Source organism: Epinephelus fuscoguttatus, linkage group LG17 (genome assembly GCF_011397635.1).
Source record: "Epinephelus fuscoguttatus linkage group LG17, E.fuscoguttatus.final_Chr_v1".
In the NCBI taxonomy this organism is placed as follows: domain Eukaryota; kingdom Metazoa; phylum Chordata; class Actinopteri; order Perciformes; family Serranidae; genus Epinephelus; species Epinephelus fuscoguttatus.
The window spans coordinates 15076918-15094991 of NC_064768.1; the positions used below are offsets into that span (position 1 = coordinate 15076918).

The window sequence follows — 18074 nt, forward strand, 5'->3', positions numbered from 1 at the left end:
AGCTGAGTGTCAATGGTGGAAAGTGCATTTACTCACATTGTGTATCTGTGCAAATTGTATATTTACTTGAACTTCAGTTTGTAGCCTACTTCTGCTCCACAACAACCCAGGGTCAAATGTTGTACTTTTTAATGCACTACATTATTTTGACAACAATGAAATTATAATGTCATATTATTACTACTATTTTGTAGTAGTATTTTTTAATACAGAATTTGCCATTCTGCCATTCACTGATGCTAATACCTCTAGCTAGGGCCATTTGCTTTTGGCATTTAAGTGTTTAAGTGATGAGCAGTATCGGAAAAACACTTTTTTAACATGAAACTGCTCTATTTTACTGGTGTAATTCATTGGTCCTAATTGTTCTGGAGAGGAAGAGACCACTGTGGATAATTAGGCTTCAGGTAAAAAACTCCCAAACATCTGGATCTTCAGAAATCAGAGAAAAAAGGTGCGCACACATTAGCTCGTGCTGGGCTGGCAGTGCTAGAGAATTGCTGATTTGTAACGTAAAACTGCTTTATTCAGTGTTTAGACTCGATTAAATCATCTGGTCTGTCGTTTCGGAGGAAAAGAGATCTCTGAGGATAATTCCGCTCCCGATATAAACCTCCTGAGTGATGAACACTGAAGGAATCCTAACCAGGAGTTCTCGCTTGGCACGTAGGAGAAGTTTCAGTACATTGCAATCTGCTGTCTTCACCACTAGATGCCACTAAATCCTACACACTGCTCCTTTAAGTTAAAGATCAGAGTATTTTTACCACTGCTGAGTTGAGTTTAAAAGTTAAGATAAATTGTCATTTTCAAATTGTTAAAAATACTTTTGAATACATTTTTTTTATTTAGGACCAAAATGAAAGATATAAAACTGACAAAATGTCACATAAAACTCTTTAAAATGTACCAGCACATCCAGAGAGTTAAATGATAAAATGTTTAATTGTTTGGAAGGTTAATCCTAAATAGTAGAACAACAGTTAAAGAGTACAAGCAAAGCCAAAACAATGAGTCGATTACTTGCTAAGTCGGTCAACAGAAAATTAACCTGCAACTATTTTAATAGCTGAGTAATGTTCGTCCTTTTTGAAGAAAAATGACCTGTTAGCTGTTTTCTGGTTCCAGCCAATAGCTGTGAGGATTTTCTGCTTTTCTTTGTCCTCTGTGAAAATAAACTGAATGTCTTTTTTTGGGATGCTTGGTTGGACAAAATATTTAGATGCCACCTTGGGCTTTATTATTATTAATTATTAATTATTATTAATTATTATAATGATTCATTCATCTGGGGCATTTTTTAGACCAATTGTTAATGAAAATAATCAACACTTACCCTACTATAATGTGTAAGATTATTACCTCCGCCAAGGAGGTTATGTTTTCGCCAGCGTTGGTCTGTTTGTCTGTTTGTTTGTCTGCAAAATAATTCAAAAAGTTCTGAATTTTGATGAAATTTTCAGGAAAGGTTGATAATGGGACAAGGAACAGATGATAAAATGTTGGTGGTGATCGGTTGAAGCGAAGTGGATAAAATAATAAAATGGCCGGAAATCCGAGCTGCTTGGCGGAGGTCTGCGATCTCCGAGTGCTTTTCTAGTTAGGTTAAGTAGTGAGTTATCATTAACATTAGTAGCATTGCAAAGAAAAAACAGCACACTTGCCTTGGATTTAGAGAATTTATTTGCCATTTCTGACACAGATTACACTTCAATATTTCAGTTGATCATGTAAATTATCTTCTTTATACAGTAGCAGTGGCATGAAAATAAATATACATAAAAAATACAAAACAGAAAAGTAATGCTTCCAAATATGGAAGAACATGATCTAGAACTGTGTGTTGCCTTCATTTTTTATTTATATTTTCAGCAGGCTTGAAAATCCACTCTCCGTATGCAAACGGCTAAAATATGGAAACTCAGTGGGGCAAAACAAAGTCATGAACAATCTCTGTTCGAGTGAAGATCCTCTCTTAATAACTTAATGAACATCAGATCATAAATTATAACTTACTGCTAATGAGATACAATGATATTCATTCATTCTGAGTTAACACAATTTTATTGCACTTTCCAGAACCATGTTACGCAGTAGGCCAGTGGCTTAACACTGTAAGTGAAAAGCCAGCGTCTGCTCCGCCTGGTGGTTCTTTCTTCAAGTTAATGAAGCACTTTCTTTTATACAGATTACTTTCCAGAAAGGGACCAAGAGGTTCAGGGAAAAGAGATATGTACATACAGTAAATATGGATCAGGCCGCCCTGGACAGGCACAAGACATTCACAGTTCTTCTCTACATGATGCATAAATACAAAAACATTAATATCATTATATTTTTCGTCTGGAGTGTTTGCAATAAAACAGCAATCACTTAAATTTTAAAAGGAGTTTGATATACAGTATGTGCTATCATTGATGTGGGCCTGTTATTGCTGGTTGAACTCTGTATCGCACTCTCCTGATCAAAGAGAATCGTCCTTCATAAACAGCAGATATAGATAAACACAGTAACTGGTTGTAAATGAAAAATAAGTTGGAAAAAATAAAATGTATTGCTATACAGGAAATATATAATATTAATCTAGACATTTATAACTTATTTATAATATATGCAGAACTGCCTTAAAAGTAAAGAGTGAATGTTTGTAGTTATTAAAACACAGAAACCCTTTTGGTTTTGCAGTAAAATATATGTAACTTTTTTCTTCTAAACAGTACGGTAAAACTTTGATCTTCAGTTGATGAGGACAAGCTGGTCAAAAAAAGTGTTTGTGTTAAAGCATACCATAGTTAACTGTTTGGTCCAAATATTAGTGTAAAATATCGAAATGCTGTTATTTCTTCGTCCCAAGCAGAGATATGAAATAAAAAGATGATACACAGATGTCTAATCCAAAGTTGCTGATGGTTAAAGCGGAGCTTTTCTTGACCCTTGTTTCCTCAAGTGCAATTGAGCATTCACATGAAAATAACAATGCGTTGTGAACTTTGAAACAAGAACAGTTTTAACATACATCTGAAGAAGGCATCCACCTTAACGGCTAGCGCCCTGGTCAAATGTCCAAACAGGTGAAACAGTTTTGTGGTTTTTTGATAAAGCCAGCTCTTCCCGTCCAAACTGCCTTTCGAACCTCAGGCACTTCTCTTCATGTCACTTCACCAGTAGCTGTGACAGTGATGTTTTATGACCCCAGAGTGCATCCACCGTTGGCACATGTAATGTAGTATCAGATGGTTGAGGCAGAAGAGTAGGGCCAGTGGTGTGGTAACATGAGAGTCCCCATCTGTACACTTTTTATGCCCCCCCCCCCCCCTCCCCCGCCCGGGAATTCATGTCCTTTCTGTCAGTTAGATCCTCTAATCAGGCTCTGTAATGTCTCCCCAGACAGGCTGCTCCAGTGTGGTCCCTCTGTCAAAATAAGACTCTCAACCCAGAGCTTGTGTCCTGTTTGTTGTGAGCTCCCGAGATGCTGGCGTTCACATGAAGGAGTGTTCTGCTGGAGGCCCGTAAGAGAAGCCTGGAAAAGCTCCGGCTGCTTCCTTGACGCTGCTGGTCACAGTCAGGGTGTCGTTGCACAGAGAGGAGGACACGGGCAGGTGGGTGAACTCGGGGTCAAAGTGTCGGAGGTCTGTGGGGCCAGTCTGTGAAAACCAGGAAGAACAGGAATTAGATGTGTAATGTAGTGTTGTCAAAAATACTGATTTAGCAATACACATAAGTTCAGAATATTTAAAATTGTTCAAACATTTTCAGCAGTATCGATACACGGTAGCAGCTGTGCTTTCTCACTCTATCTCTTTGTTAATGTTTATTACAGTCATTCTGCTGTTCCCTTTTACAGTCTATTTTTTAGGGCTGGGCAATAAATTGATATATATGAATATAATGATCTTTTAAATTTTATTTTCTTCACTCAGAAACCAATTTGACAATCAATTCTTAAGTTTAAGGCATTTTTTGCATATAAATGGCAATAATTAAACTGGTTGTAGCTTTTCAAATGTTTATATTTTCTGGTTTTCTTTGGCTGAAATGATACAAATCTGAATATCATTGGGTTTTGGACTGCTGGTCAGACAAAACAAGACTTTCGAAGACATCACAATTGGCTTTGAGAAACTGTAACGGGCATTTTTCACTACTGGCAAGACATTTAATGGGACAAACAGTTAATTATGAGGGTACATTACTTGTAGCTGTGTGTAATTGTAAATTGAATATTTTTGTTTTTGTAGAGTTGGTTTGACTGATTTTCACTGCTTTATGACATTATATAGACAAGATGATAATGAAAAACTATCAGTACCACCGGAATTTGTGGGGGCAGTGTAGCATAGTTCAGTTGAAGCACGACTAGAGGACACGACGAAGACATTTTATAAATGGCGCAAAAGAATGAATCAGTAATAAAGTGAAAAGAATTGTCAGAGACTTTTGACTCTGCCCTCTAGTGCAGTCTAGTGGATCTATCTATGCCAATATAAAGAATGCTTCTATGTTTCAAATGCGCTATTTTCCTATGTAAAGGGGGAAAAAAAGAGCCTTTAGTTTGAACTTACCACTGCAGGGACGAATGGAGGCGTGATCTTCTTCGCCATCAGGTCCTCCCAGTTGATTGGAGAGAAGAAGGAATGGTACTTGAGTTCAAGCTGGAAGGAAAAGGAAATTCTGAATTAGCAGATTAATAGCAAACAAGCTTCACTGGTCTCTGACTTGTCTTTGAGTCATGTGTGCTTTAGGGTCAGCTGTGTGCACTTACAAAATCATCCTTCACTCCCAGCCTCTTGGTGCGGTCCTTCTGCAGGAGCCCCTCGAGCAGCTCCCTGCCTGCATTTGACACATTGGGCTTGAGCACAGGAGCCTTGTGCAGGATGTTGTTATACATCTCAGCTGTGTTGCGACTGTAGAACGGAGGCTGTAGAGCAAAAACAGCCATAGGTTAATTTAATATATAGTCAGGTGGTAGAGTTGTACTAGGAGGCATAAACTCACTGATCTCACTTACCAGTCCATAGAGCATCTCGTAGAGCACTGATCCCAGACACCACCAGTCAACTGTGCGGTCGTAAGCCTGCTTCTGGAGAACCTCAGGGGCCAAGTACTGAGAGGAAAGGGAGAAAAAGACTTAACTCATGTCTGAAAATTACCATTTAGTTGTTTATTTAGAGTTTTTCTGCATTGATAATAAGAGGTTTGTTTTGTACCTCTGGTGTCCCGCAGAAGGTTGTTGTTGTACCGTTGGCCTCAAGGCCTTCTTTGCAGAGGCCAAAGTCTGTGAGGACGATATGACCCTGTGAGTCTAACAGGATGTTCTCAGGCTTCAGGTCCCTGTGAAGAACAAGAAGAAAAGGAAGAAAGCTGTTACAAAAATGACTACAAAGCTACTCTTATACACTTCCTCCTTCAATACAGCTCAGCATATGTCATGTCTGTGAAATGTCCACTAGGGGGTGCTGTGTGATCGCTTATTACCTGTACACAATGTGCAGGGAGTGGAGGTAGCCAAGTGCACTTGCAATTTCAGCAGCGTAGAACCTGGCTCTTGGCTCCAGGAAGATCCGCTCTCTCTGGAGATGGTAGAACAGCTGGAGAGAAAAACATCTGTCAGCATAAGCCTGAAGAACACTTTGATATTCTGACCTGATTTGTGGGTGTTGAGAGCTTTTAACTTACCTCTCCACCGTTGACATAGTCGAGCACAAAGTACAGCTTGTCAGTGGTCTGGAAGGAGTAGTGCAGCCCCACCAGGAAGGGATGCTTGATGTTCTTCATCAGCACACTGCGCTCAGCCATGATATGCTTTTGCTGGAGTGGACAAATAGAAGTCAATATAGTGTGTTCATCACAATGACATTTACGAAACGGAAGAAATATGGAGGTTTGTGTATGGTGTTTAATCATAACCTCTGGAGTTTTACTTGTAGTTCATTACATAGGATGACAACTCACCTCTTTCTTCTTCATGATGATTTTTTTCTGTAGCACTTTGACAGCGTAGTATTTGGCAGACTCCTTGTGTCGAGCCAGCAGAACCTGTTACAGAGCAAACATTTGCGTCAGTGATGGTGCTGCAGCAGTGACAAATATGAGCAGTTAAGGGAATTTATTGGCATAAAAAGAGACTCACCTTTCCAAAGCTGCCTTTGCCAATGATTTTGAGGTAGTCAAAATCACAGGGTTTGATCCTAACATAGAGAAGCAAACAGATGTTTAGGATTTCTAATGACTCACAGTGAGGCTTATCTATTGTACTAAACTGTTTACACTGATAAGGCTACTTACTGAGTGTCCTCAGCCAGTGAACTTTGAGAATTTAGGTACATCTGAAAGACATGAAATGAGGAAATTCATGAATACATTGTCATATTTTGGAAAGAAAACAAGTATGATAGTCAGTAAACAGTTTCTGCTCACCAGACTTTCAGGAAGTTGATCATTTCCATCCTCCTCATTTTGATTCTCATCAATCTTCAGGAAGTTGTTGACTTCAACACTGAAAAGAAAACATAGCTGGTTATGAAATGAATTTTTATATCAGCTATTAAACTTTAACAATATGACTCACACTTGTCATATTTTTCTATTTATTTATTCTTTTGATAATTTGAAGATTTGATGATTAAGTGTGAAATCTCAGGATTGTGAGACTAAAAAGCTGAATGGCCACTCCCTGCTGGGGTGTGACTGACCGTCTGAAACATCCAGACAGGTCAAGTTTAGGACACGGTCATCTGCATGTGAACAGCCTAACCTGTCTTACAAATGGCTTAAGCCGCTGACCCATGACAAGAGGGTTCAGACAGCTCTGCAGGACTCAGTGGTCCAGATCAGACGCCCTTTCCTTCTGGAGCACCTGAAGGAGACAGATGCTGCACACAAGTGTTTTTTTGACTTTCACGGCACCAGGCCCTGATGCTGTGATGGGACGAGCCTTGTATCATGCAATAACTGAATTACAGGTTTATCCTCGTCTAGGGGACAGAGAGGATTTGCTTGAAAGGTGATTAGGCAGCAGGGAGGTTGTTAACAGGCTTGTCATGACAGGACTATTCTTGCACCCACCTTCTCAGACCCAGATTATACTTTTCACAGAATGTCCTGCCAAACGCAGGTGGCTGATTGGATTGGCCACTGATCATGAATGGGCTAATGATCAGAAATAAACACTACAGCCAGGAAGTGACTAATGACCCAGAGATGCTCCTTGTGCCTCGGGGCCAATGGTCCATCCAAATCAAACACAGTTTTCCCATTTGTGGAATATCATTTTTAAAGAAACACTCACTGTTGGCAGATATGTGGGGTAGACACCAGCTTCTGGATGAAGTCATTCAACCCCATTTTTCTCTCCTTGATGAAAGCTGCAGAGGAAGACAGAGGGGGAATAATTTGTCAGTGTTTGAGTATCATTCACCACGCATGATGCAGAGATCTTCCACTAGAGGAGAAAATATCAGTGTTGCAGCTGTAATCCGCTGTTTCTCACTTTCAAATATCCCGTTATAGGGCAGATTTGCGTGTTGTGCATAGACCTCTAATGCTGCGGGCTTACAGGTTATGCAACCACTTGGGTCACTCATTCAGGCACCAATAGTGGTTGCCAACAAAGCATTTTCCATCCTAGATTCTCATTACACTGCAGATAGCCAGTTTTGCGATTTTAAAGGCAGATTTGCTGCCATTTCTTATAATATTTTTGCAAAATGTCTCTGAAAGTAGAACAAAAAAAGCGCTTTGCATGTAGGTCTAATTCGTCTTTTGACAGCCGTTTGTCTAATGAATCAACACATACCAGTAAATACTTATCTAATGAGTACATGAGCAGCTTTAGTGATGAATATGAACTGTAATAATTGTTTTATTATTGCTCACCGGTAAGAACAGCGACAATCCCCCTCATTTTGCAGTAAGTTAGATCACATCCAGCTTCAGTCACCGCCATGTTTACAGATAAATAAAAATCCAATAAAAACACAGGAATAAAAACAACAATAATATGTCCCGTACGATCCTTTAACCGTGAGTTATCGCCGTGTCACGACTGTAGAAAAAATGAGACCCGGCAGAGCTCAACAGTCCACGCTCCGCTGTAGTCTGCTCCTGCCCACACTGTGCGAGCCAGTTTATATATACAGAGCACGTGGTACCTTTTTTTTTTTTAAAGTGACGCCCATTTTTACGTCACCCGTGTTACCACGGCAACTGCGTGACATCACGGGATTCCGCTGCAGCCATATTCTGCCTGCAGGAGGAGGGGGATGACGAGGAGAGCTCACCGCAGAGGCGGAGGTGGAGGCGGTGAGAAGAAGAACTCCCACCATCACCACCATCATCACCACCACCACCACCTCCTCCCACCGTCGCCCTCTCCTCCTCTTCATCATTCTCTCAGAATGGAACCCTCCAACTGGCTGTCAGCACCCATACAAAAGAGATTAAAGTGAAGTGATTAGGAGAAGGAGGAAACGACTGTAATCACAGGAACAAGAGCAGATATGCTTTTTTTTGGTGTCCTGCAGACCCAAAATGTGCTGCTGCTCTCTGCAGTTGCTTTATCCCGAAAGGACGTGGAGAAAATGTATGTCACGACTGCTGCAGCTCAGCTGCAGGTTCTAACCCTGCCCTGGAAATCCACATACAGGCTAAACATGCATGATGAAAAAATAATAATAACAATTCTGCTCGGATCCAATCCTCTGTTTAAAGCCATGCAATTTCCACAAAGCTCCATGTGCTGTCATTCTAAATAATTAGTGGATTTCTGTGGCCGATGAGGTCAAGGTTATAAAGATGACTTGGCCTAGCAGACTTATATAAATTCAGAGAAACCACATATGACATCATGCTGAGACTAAGCTGAAGCAGCGATCAGCCCAGCTGTCATAGATGTGGTCCACTAACCCTGTAAGTTACATAACTGTGCCATAATGCAGATAGCTATACTGCCTGGGGAGGACAGGGAGCCGCACAGCAAAGTTTCCAGTGAGCATTAGTGATTTCTGAGATGAGGTTATTTGATGTGTGCTGATTAATGTGTTTGATCACTGGCAGAGCAATTATGGATTTTGGATGAGTGTTCAGCACTGCTTATTGGTGTTTTATCTCACAAGTGAGACTAATGATAGTAGTGAAAAGTAACTAATTACTTAAGTACAGTCATGAGGTGTTTTCCAGTATTTCTCTTTTGTATTGATATTGTACTTTTTAATCCTACTGCAATTATTGGTAACTACATAGTTACAGATTAAGAGATTAATGTTTTACATACAAAACATTAGGGCTGCACAATCAATCGAAATATTATTTTTTTAAAAAAATGCAAGGCATATTGTGATCACAATATCAGTCAAAATAATTGCAATATAATTGCATATCCTGCAGCCCTACAAAATATGATGCATTGTTGTCGAAGCTGAAATCATAAGTTGATTCTTCAATTAGATTCAACAATAAATTGATCATTTCAGTCATTTTTCATGCAAAAAACATGAAAAAAAATGCAAATAATATTCTGTTTCCAGCTCCTCATATGTGAGAATTTGCTGCTTTAACTTAACTTCTTTGGGTAGGGGAGTTTTGGTCTAACTTTTTGGTCAAACTACAACAAAATATTTTGATCACCATTGGATATTTTTCACTACTTTACCCAGATTAATCAGTAATGAAATAATCTTTAGTATATTTACTGCTGGAAAGATGTTTTTTTCATAAAACTGGGCTGTCTATGCAGTAGAAAGATGGAAATACTTTTGAAATTTGTTTAATATGACCAGAGACAACAGAGAAAAGGACTGTAGCATTTGCATTTGCTCAAGAGGTAAAAACCATTACAAGTACCAGAATGCACTGCGCTGCACCACACCAATAAACACTTCTGCTGGTGATTAATGTGAGCTTGGCTGTTTTGAGAGTGAGTGGGGCGAGTCTCTCTCTCGATCCGCTCCTATACTCTTTGTGTGGTGGTGGGCATACAAAAATGTGATAGTGCAATCTGTAGTCCGAGCAACAGCCCTAGAGCCGGCGAAAATTGCATCATCTGGTGGATTTGAGTTGAGAGATGAGCAAGAAGATCTGAGGGAAGTTTACCACAGTTCATTTACACATACTACCTACATTGGTATGGTACAAAGCTGGCTACAAATTGGCAAAATATCCCTTTGAACAAACCTCACCTTGACGAAGAAGAGCAGTAAAACATTGATTACACAATGTATCAGTAAAATTAATGTCACAATATTCTATGTTAAACATTCACTGGGGTCATTTTGTTTTTCTCTTTTTAGGCCATGTGTCAATTGAAACGTTTTCTCCATGCTAAAAATGGTAGGCGCTCCTTATCAGACGCCCAGTTGGGAGTGCTTGAGAGCGCTTTGAAAGGGGCAGCATTTTTTCAGCTGAGACACTTTGGTTGCCATGAAAGGGAGCATCTGCGGAAGTAATATTGTCAGCGCAAAGCAGAGTACTTGCTCTGGAAGAAGGGAAGGCTGAAGCACATAATGAGAGAGAGGATGGACCCGCCAGTCTGTGTTGATCTATGAGAGGAAACGTGTAATAATAATAATAATAATAATAATACATATATATACAGTATATTAAATTATTTCTAGTATCGGGCTGTCGGTGAGCGTCTGTCACCCTAGTCAATGTAGTGTGTCCTGCATCGTTGCCCTTTGTCCTCTCCATCTGCTTCTTTTTTTTCTGCTGGTTCTGCATGATGAATTGGTGATGGTGAAGCCTGTTGGTGAATGAAATCACTCTGATTGACAGTTCAGCTCAGCGCACAAGAAGAGAAATGGAAGAGAGGAAAGTAAACAATCGGCTAATGTCAAGAGGGAGTGAGATCAAAACAAATCAGGTGAGATTATTTGTCTTTAGCCATTGGGCTTTTTAGCAAGTAGTAAGTATGCTCTGTTCTATCAACATTGGATTGGGTTGTTCATGTGCTAACTGGCTAATTAGCGTAAAGAAGGAATTATAGTTTCCCTTTTTGAATGCAGCTACAGAAGGAACGTGCTGGTTGGCCATCAGCTGTAGTCTTTGCGGTGTGTGTATGTGCAACTTTCTGGCCGAGACGCAACAGTCAGCTTTTGTTGCCACCCGTTCTAGCGTAGCATAAATATGCCATGCTCCCACTGCAAATAATTAAAACTATACGTTGGCCTCAGGAAAAATCGCTTTGGTGAACACGGCCCCTTACTAAACTAAATGTGAGTACTTGTTCCACCACTGTTCTTAAAAACATCTGCTTCAGTCCTCAGAGATTCATTCATCTGTCAGAGGGGAACTCCTGGGTTCTGTCTCCAGTTTGACATGTGACAGTCCTACATAATTTAAAGGAAGTGAGACATCACAGGACAGGTTCTTCTTGTATTGGGGAAGGAGGAAGTGCCTTATCTGTGGCCTGGGCTCAAACAGAAACTAGCTGGTGTAGAGCTAGCAGCATATCATGTCCTACCCTGGAAGGCTACCTGAGCAAACAGCTCATCTTCAGCTCTGTTTACACACAGAAACACACTGGATCGGATTACATGACAGCGACACCTCTCTCCAGGCTTTGTGTGAAGCCTTTTCTTCACCTGATGTAGTCTTACTCTGAATTATTCAAGTGTATCATGTTATCGTCTCTGGTAACGTGTAGGACAAACATGACTTGGGTAGTTCCCTCAAACAGCGTCATTCCCCTGCCACATCTATGTTTTTTTTCTGTTTTGATGGAACAGAAAGTCAGGTGCTGTAGAGCAAAACACAGATGGCTAAAGAGGTATTTCCCCTTTTTATAAATGAGTAAGAAGTGCGAAGAAATCTCACATTCACGTCATGTCTGAGTAGAGTCTTTCCTATTGTGACAAACAAAGATTATCTCTTCTGTAGAAGGCTTCAGACTGCGACAAATAAACACACATTAGAGATGGTAACTCATTCAGTTTCTCTATGAATGTCTCTGCAGTGCCAGATTAATCAGCCTTTTATTTAGCACCTTCACAAAAGCCCCCCCCCGCGCTTTCTGTCGCTCTGTCCAACCGTGTGATTGATGCTGAGCAGACAAGCAGCACTTCTGCTCGCTGACAAGCAGTCGTGTGAGTCACCTGCCAACAGATCCGGTAAAAAGCCTTTCCAACCCTCACAGGATGCCATCCATCATAACTCCCCTGCCTCAGCGTGGTTCCTCTTGTGCCACATGATTATAGGCTCTTTCTGGGGTTGCAGGTTGGTGCGTGCCTTGCATTGGAAAATTAACCTCCAGCTTGTGCCTCTCATGTTACATTGGAGACACAGAGGCGTGTACGATTTTCTGAAAAACAAATAACTGACAATCTTTGAAAATTCCAGATGATTTAAAATTGTAAAGTATTGTAAAGTATATAAAGTATTTCTAGAATCCTTAAAGCTGCAACAATTGATTTTATTGACCCCTTCAGCTGAAAAAACACATTATTGACCTATCATCACATTTTAAGATGATATGTTGGCAACCAGTTGCTTATTTACACATCCAGCAGTCATGGAACAACATTATCATTCATTTGGAGTCATGTTTGTGTCCACCTGATGTATGTAAGTCCAATATTCACTCTCGTTTGACTCTGTTTTTGGTCTCCATCAACTCCTGAGGAAAATATCTGTCTCTTTAGCTGTTAAGAGCTCCATTATGTTCACCAGCTGGTCTCTAACTGCTGTTTGGTGCTGAGCAAGTAGCTAACAGAGGGCTGACTGAACTGAACTGAACTGAACATTATGTTCTTAACGTAAAGTTACGTGCTTAACATAAAGTTACAGAAGTTAGGTTTGGGAAAGTAAAGTTACGTAGCTAGGTTTAGAAAAAGAAACGTGGTATTGACATACCTTGAAATAAACCTTAAATTTTAAGCTCATTCAAAGTTCACATAGTACCAAACAGCAGTCTCCTGGGGAAAGTCCTGTGTTTTGTGACCTATCCACCAACTCAACTTCCAACATGATGGGACTGTTTCCTTCTCTATATTTTACTCCTGTCAGCACGTCTGTGATCTCAGCCCTCCAAAAATGTGGGTTATACACGAATTACTGGCTTATGGACAGAGACATAGAAAATTCATTCAGTTGTGGTATGCCACTGGTTAACAGTGTTAGCACAAGTCCCGCTTGTTTTAGCAAACTTGTTTAGAAGAAGTAAATACAGTTAATAAAGACATAAATAAATAAATACAGTTTTTAAAAAGTATTCATGATTAAGTAAATTTAATACATTATTACTCTTTTGTTAAAGTGGCATTACATTGATGAAGAGTGCATTATGACTTGTTTGGGACTCGAAACTCTTGACTTGTCAGATTTGACTTGGTACTTAAATTGGGACTTGAGACTTACTTGTGACATTGACTTGTCCCCCCCTCTGCTCCTAACTCTTTTTGCAAAACACTCACAAATTATAGCTGTGTTGTTTAGGATTTTTGGAACATATCATCAGTATATACCAATATATCTTATACATTTTTATATTTTGGTTCATGTGCAAACTGCGTAAGGGGAGATGCCATTTCCAGCTACCATGTTTGGATTTGGAAAAGAAGTTGCAATTCAGGAAACAGCTTAAAAACCTCATGATTGCACAGTGGGCCCAGATGGTTAGGAGAGTCTTCAAGGATTCTGGAAATACCTTGAGAGCAGTTGTAAGTGTTCTTAAACGACCCTCTGGGTTTTTAAAAGATTGCCAGGTCGTTATTTTTTAGAAAATTGGATGATTTAACTCTGTGACTCAAATGTAATACATGGAAAGCTTGACTTCTACCTGCCTTGCCTACAGTGTATTGTGTAGGAGGCAGCAAAAGGTGGAGGAATGAGTCATACAGGCAAACAGTCCTCACTGACCAACTGTAGGGCTGGCAGGAAGGCTGTTGGCTAATGAGGATGGAGGATCTCTAATTACCATGAGGGTCTTGTTGACTGGCTGTGAGGAGCGATGGAAGCCTTGTGTATTTCACACCCACATAGTCATACCAACCTCATCAGCCTCTGCTCTCACTGGAGAACACATCTCTGCTTAAACCACATCTCTTATTAGTAGCTTTTTTTTTGTTGTCGTCTGCATCGTTCTCTCGCATACTCTTGGCACTTGGCATTACTCATACAGAGAACCACAGCAATACAGACCGGAGGTGGCGGTCTGGTCTGTTAGTGTTACATTGCAGCCTCAGGACCCCATGAGTGGGAGCTGATTTTGGCTCACGGAACCAGAGTTAGAATTGTGTTTTCGTCTTTGTGTCCCTCTTGAATTCCCTGGCAGGAGATGAGATGTGATTTTTATTTTCTTCATTCTCCACAGGGGATTAAATGACTGCTCATACGCCTGCTTCATCAGATAAAAAAGAGCAAAGCAATGTTTGCTCTCTTATGTGATGACTCACACACACACACACACACACACACACACACACACACACACACACACACACAGCTGCCAAATTATTACAAATGAAGCATTACTTTAATTTGCTGCCAAGAAAGTGGGAGGATCATGCCTATTTCCAACCGGAATGCCTCTATTAATTATATGAATGTGACTGCTATTACTGCTATTACTATCACCATGGTAAGATGAGCTTTGTCCTCATGCAGTCTGGTGCTGCCTCCAGTCTAACATCATATTTCTGCTCTGCTAGACGTTACTCTGGTGCTGTATGTGACTCTACACAGCCTGTGCATTACTGAGACTAAAACAGTTCGTTAAAAAAAGGAAGCAGATACAATAAAAAGACATTGTCATTTAGAGCACCAGACTCTCATTCACAAAATGCACTTCTCATACAGGCCAAACATATGAATCAGTTGAAAGTGGTGACTTCCGTCATTGAATGCTGTTCCCTGCCAGCTACAGTGTGATAATATATGAGCAACAAGTGGCTTGAAATATGCAAACAAAACCACAGAAACTTCAGTGAAGCTGCTTGTTGAACATCAACATGAATATATTTTAAAGCAAACACAACTCCACAAGTTCATAATTTGATCCAGTGTGTTGCCTGAGTGTTGATAGCCCCACAATCCAGCGTAAACTTCATGAGGTCAGTTACCGCTCTGAGATATTTATCTCCACAGAAAATCAATTGAGTATGGCAGCTGGAAACCAAAACCAATTAATGAAGTGTGTGAAGGGATTTAGATGATGACAACAAGCTGCATTGTTTTACAAATTTGAACTGGGGGGCAATTTGTGGCCTCGCATCTCTGGAACCTTGTCAACAACAGCTAAAACAAAATGTGGATGATCAAGAGGGTGTGTTTGTCTCATTAAAACTGATTTAATTGCTGATATTTTCAGAGAATTTCAAGCGTGGTTTTCAAAGTTGAAAATAGGCAATGAAAGCCCAGCAAGTGAGGCATTTATTTAGTCAGGTGCAGGAAAATGTAAGAGCAGTGTTGAGTAATCTCAATCCACTGGTTAGAGTCTGATCCAATCAGCTATAAAGTAATTTAGGTCCACACCCACTCAGGTTGCCCCTAATCCAAACAAATACCTTATGAGCTTTTCCAGACCACAATGAGTGAAGCAAAGGTTATGGGCTGGCTGTGTGAGGCTGCAGAGTGGAGGCTAAATATGTACATCTTACCATGGCTAACGGCCTGAAACACCAACAAGAATACAAAGGAGACATCCGAGTTTGGTGGCAGCCATAAGGCCTAGACACACCAAACTGACATCAAAGAACTGGTAGCGATGAAGGCAGACTCCCGCGCCACAGAGACTATAGACAACAACCAACTAGCACATATGTTCTATGCCTGCGTGAGAGAAAATAACTCTGTGGTAGATTGCTCACTCAAAAAGGGAAATGAAAGACTGACAGGACAGATTCAAGATGCTAGTTAGCCAGTTAGCACATGAACAGCAAATAGATCTGTTTCTGCTAAAGAGCTCTCCCCTCCTCTTGACCTTATTGGTTTGTTTGCTTTCCTCATTTCTGTTTCTCTTCTCATCATCCGAGCCGAACTGCCAATCAAAATGATTTCACTCGCTGACGGGCTCTGCCAGCTCCGACGCAGATTCAATATGCTGCGTCAGCCTCAAAACAGCCGACAAGGGCTGACAAGGCCCAACTAGTGCCAATAGTGCCTGTCACACTGCAAAAAAATAGGGCGACAGACACTCACTCACGGCCCGACATTGACCATCGACCAACTGTCGGCTTGATGTGTTAGGGCCCTTAAAGCAATAAGCGTATTTGCTTTCAAGAGTTTGATTATGAGATCAATATCACTCTCATGTTTGTACAGTAAATTTGAAGCGTCAGCGAGCAGCCTGTTCGCTTATCTTAGCACAGGAAAATGGAAACATACAGTGCTGTGAAATATCTACAGAAACCACATTATAAAAACAAGAAGTTGTGGTTTTATAGGGGGGTGATGTACTGGATGATTTCTTGGTCAGGCACAGCGACTTCCTGCAGTCTTGTTGTCACAGTGAGGTTACCATGCAACCAGCAAAACAGATGAAACAAAGGAAATATGAACTGTTAATCAGTGAGCTGTAGAGGCGCTGGTAGGCTTATTATTATCACCTTTTGGAAAGAGCAAGGTCTTTATGCTATGCTAAGCTAACTGCTAGCTGTAGCTTCACATTTAGACATGAGTGGTATCAGTTGTCTCATCTATCTCTGCAAGAGAGCAAATAAGTACATTTTCCAACCTTACTGCTTAAAGGTTGAGGAGCTGTTAGAAAAGGGGCAAATGTGACTTTAAAATTTGAAATTCCTAGCCCTGCCTTTCCATCTGTAACTGTGGGAACAAAACTGTTTATTATGCTATCACTGAACACCAAAATCATCCGATCCTTTCAATCCTGGTTTCAACGTTGAGGCCTGGTGGTAGCTGTTATCCTCTCAGGTGACAAATGAGATGAGGAGCAGGGGTGCTGCAGGGAGGAGGGAAGAGTCTCTGCGTTGGACATTACAAAATTAACCATATAATGCAAGGACAGACTGAGGAGTGCAGGATGATGCATCTAGTTTTATGGAGCCAAAAAGCAATCCAAGCAGTGGCAGTGACGTCGGAGCAAACAGAGGAGCAATGCAAGAAGGAGGATTGGGCTAAATAGTTAATAAACAGTCATAATAATACAAGAATCACATGACTGAATAGGCAAAAAACAGGAAAATATTTATATTATCAAGCTGTAACAATAATGCTAACCCACAGAAGAGGAAAAGTTGCACGTCTCAAGGTGCATCCTCCTTTGCTGTGCTGCTGAGAGGCTGCAGATTCATTCCCCAGACAGTCACATAACACAGACAGTGAATTAAAGGAGCGCCTACCTATGAAGGATTTCTTGCCAGTCTTCATGTCCTCCTTAGTGTTTGATTATATTCGCTATCGGGCAGAGAGTCTCTGATGAATGAACGTCTGGCTGCTGCTGTACAGCGTCCAGGTGATTGAGTGCATGAGAGATGTGATCTTCCTGTAAAATATTCCTCCCTCTCCTTCTCTGTCTTCTTTTGTCAATGGCTCTCACTGCAGCTCTGGACGGAAAAAGTCTTGATTGCTAGGCAAATAACTTTCCCTGCTGCACTTCCCTCTTCTCACAGCCGTTTCTTCCTCTGATCACCCTGCCTGTGCTCAGACCAAATAGCTGAAACCAAAGATCTGTGACGCACCTGCTTCTCCTCCTCTAACCCCCCTCCCCCATCCCCCCCCCCACCTCTTCCCATCACCCCCGTCCTCATCTGTTCTTTTATCTACCTGGAGAGCCTCTAACAAAACAAAAGCAGGTGTCTGGTTACGGCTCCCGTGAGTGTGGGAGTCCCGCCGGAGAGAAAACCGGTCTCCATGACAGGGGAACCACCTGAGGAATACAGGGAACAGACAGCGAGGTGTTTAAATCTGCTTTTAATTGGTCACTGCTGCACAGTGTGATGAGTTTGCTGCTTATCAGCCTCCCCTAGTTCCTTCATTTACTGTCTCTGAGGAGTTTAGGGGTAAAATCATCCGGTGAGGCACATCGACAGCCCTGATTGTGTGTTAGGTGTTTGCCTCGGGCTGTAGGCCATCTGATTCAATGAATGCTAGGTGATGAAGTGTGAGGTCTGTGAGGGTTTGAC

The 18074-nt window shown here is 41.0% G+C and overlaps 1 protein-coding gene across 2 annotated transcripts; it reads right to left on the reverse strand.

Moving 5' to 3' along the window:
- Positions 1-1665: 1665 nt before the first annotated feature.
- si:ch211-195b13.1 (STKc_SGK domain-containing protein) lies at positions 1666-17571 on the reverse strand. 2 transcript variants are annotated; one of them, XM_049602661.1, is made up of 13 exons: positions 17292-17571; positions 7289-7364; positions 6418-6496; positions 6286-6326; positions 6131-6188; positions 5953-6036; positions 5677-5808; positions 5476-5588; positions 5208-5331; positions 5009-5104; positions 4763-4918; positions 4563-4652; positions 1666-3644 (listed from the first exon to the last, which is right to left on the reverse strand). In XM_049602661.1, the coding sequence occupies exons 1-13, from the start codon at positions 17317-17319 to the stop codon at positions 3480-3482; spliced, it is 1242 nt and encodes a 413-aa protein (XP_049458618.1). In that variant the 5' UTR covers positions 17320-17571; the 3' UTR covers positions 1666-3479. The 2 variants fall into 2 exon arrangements, with proteins under 2 accessions (XP_049458618.1, XP_049458617.1); XM_049602660.1 differs by lacking the exon at positions 17292-17571 and adding an exon at positions 7876-8115.
- Between the last annotated feature and the right edge of the window lie 503 nt (positions 17572-18074).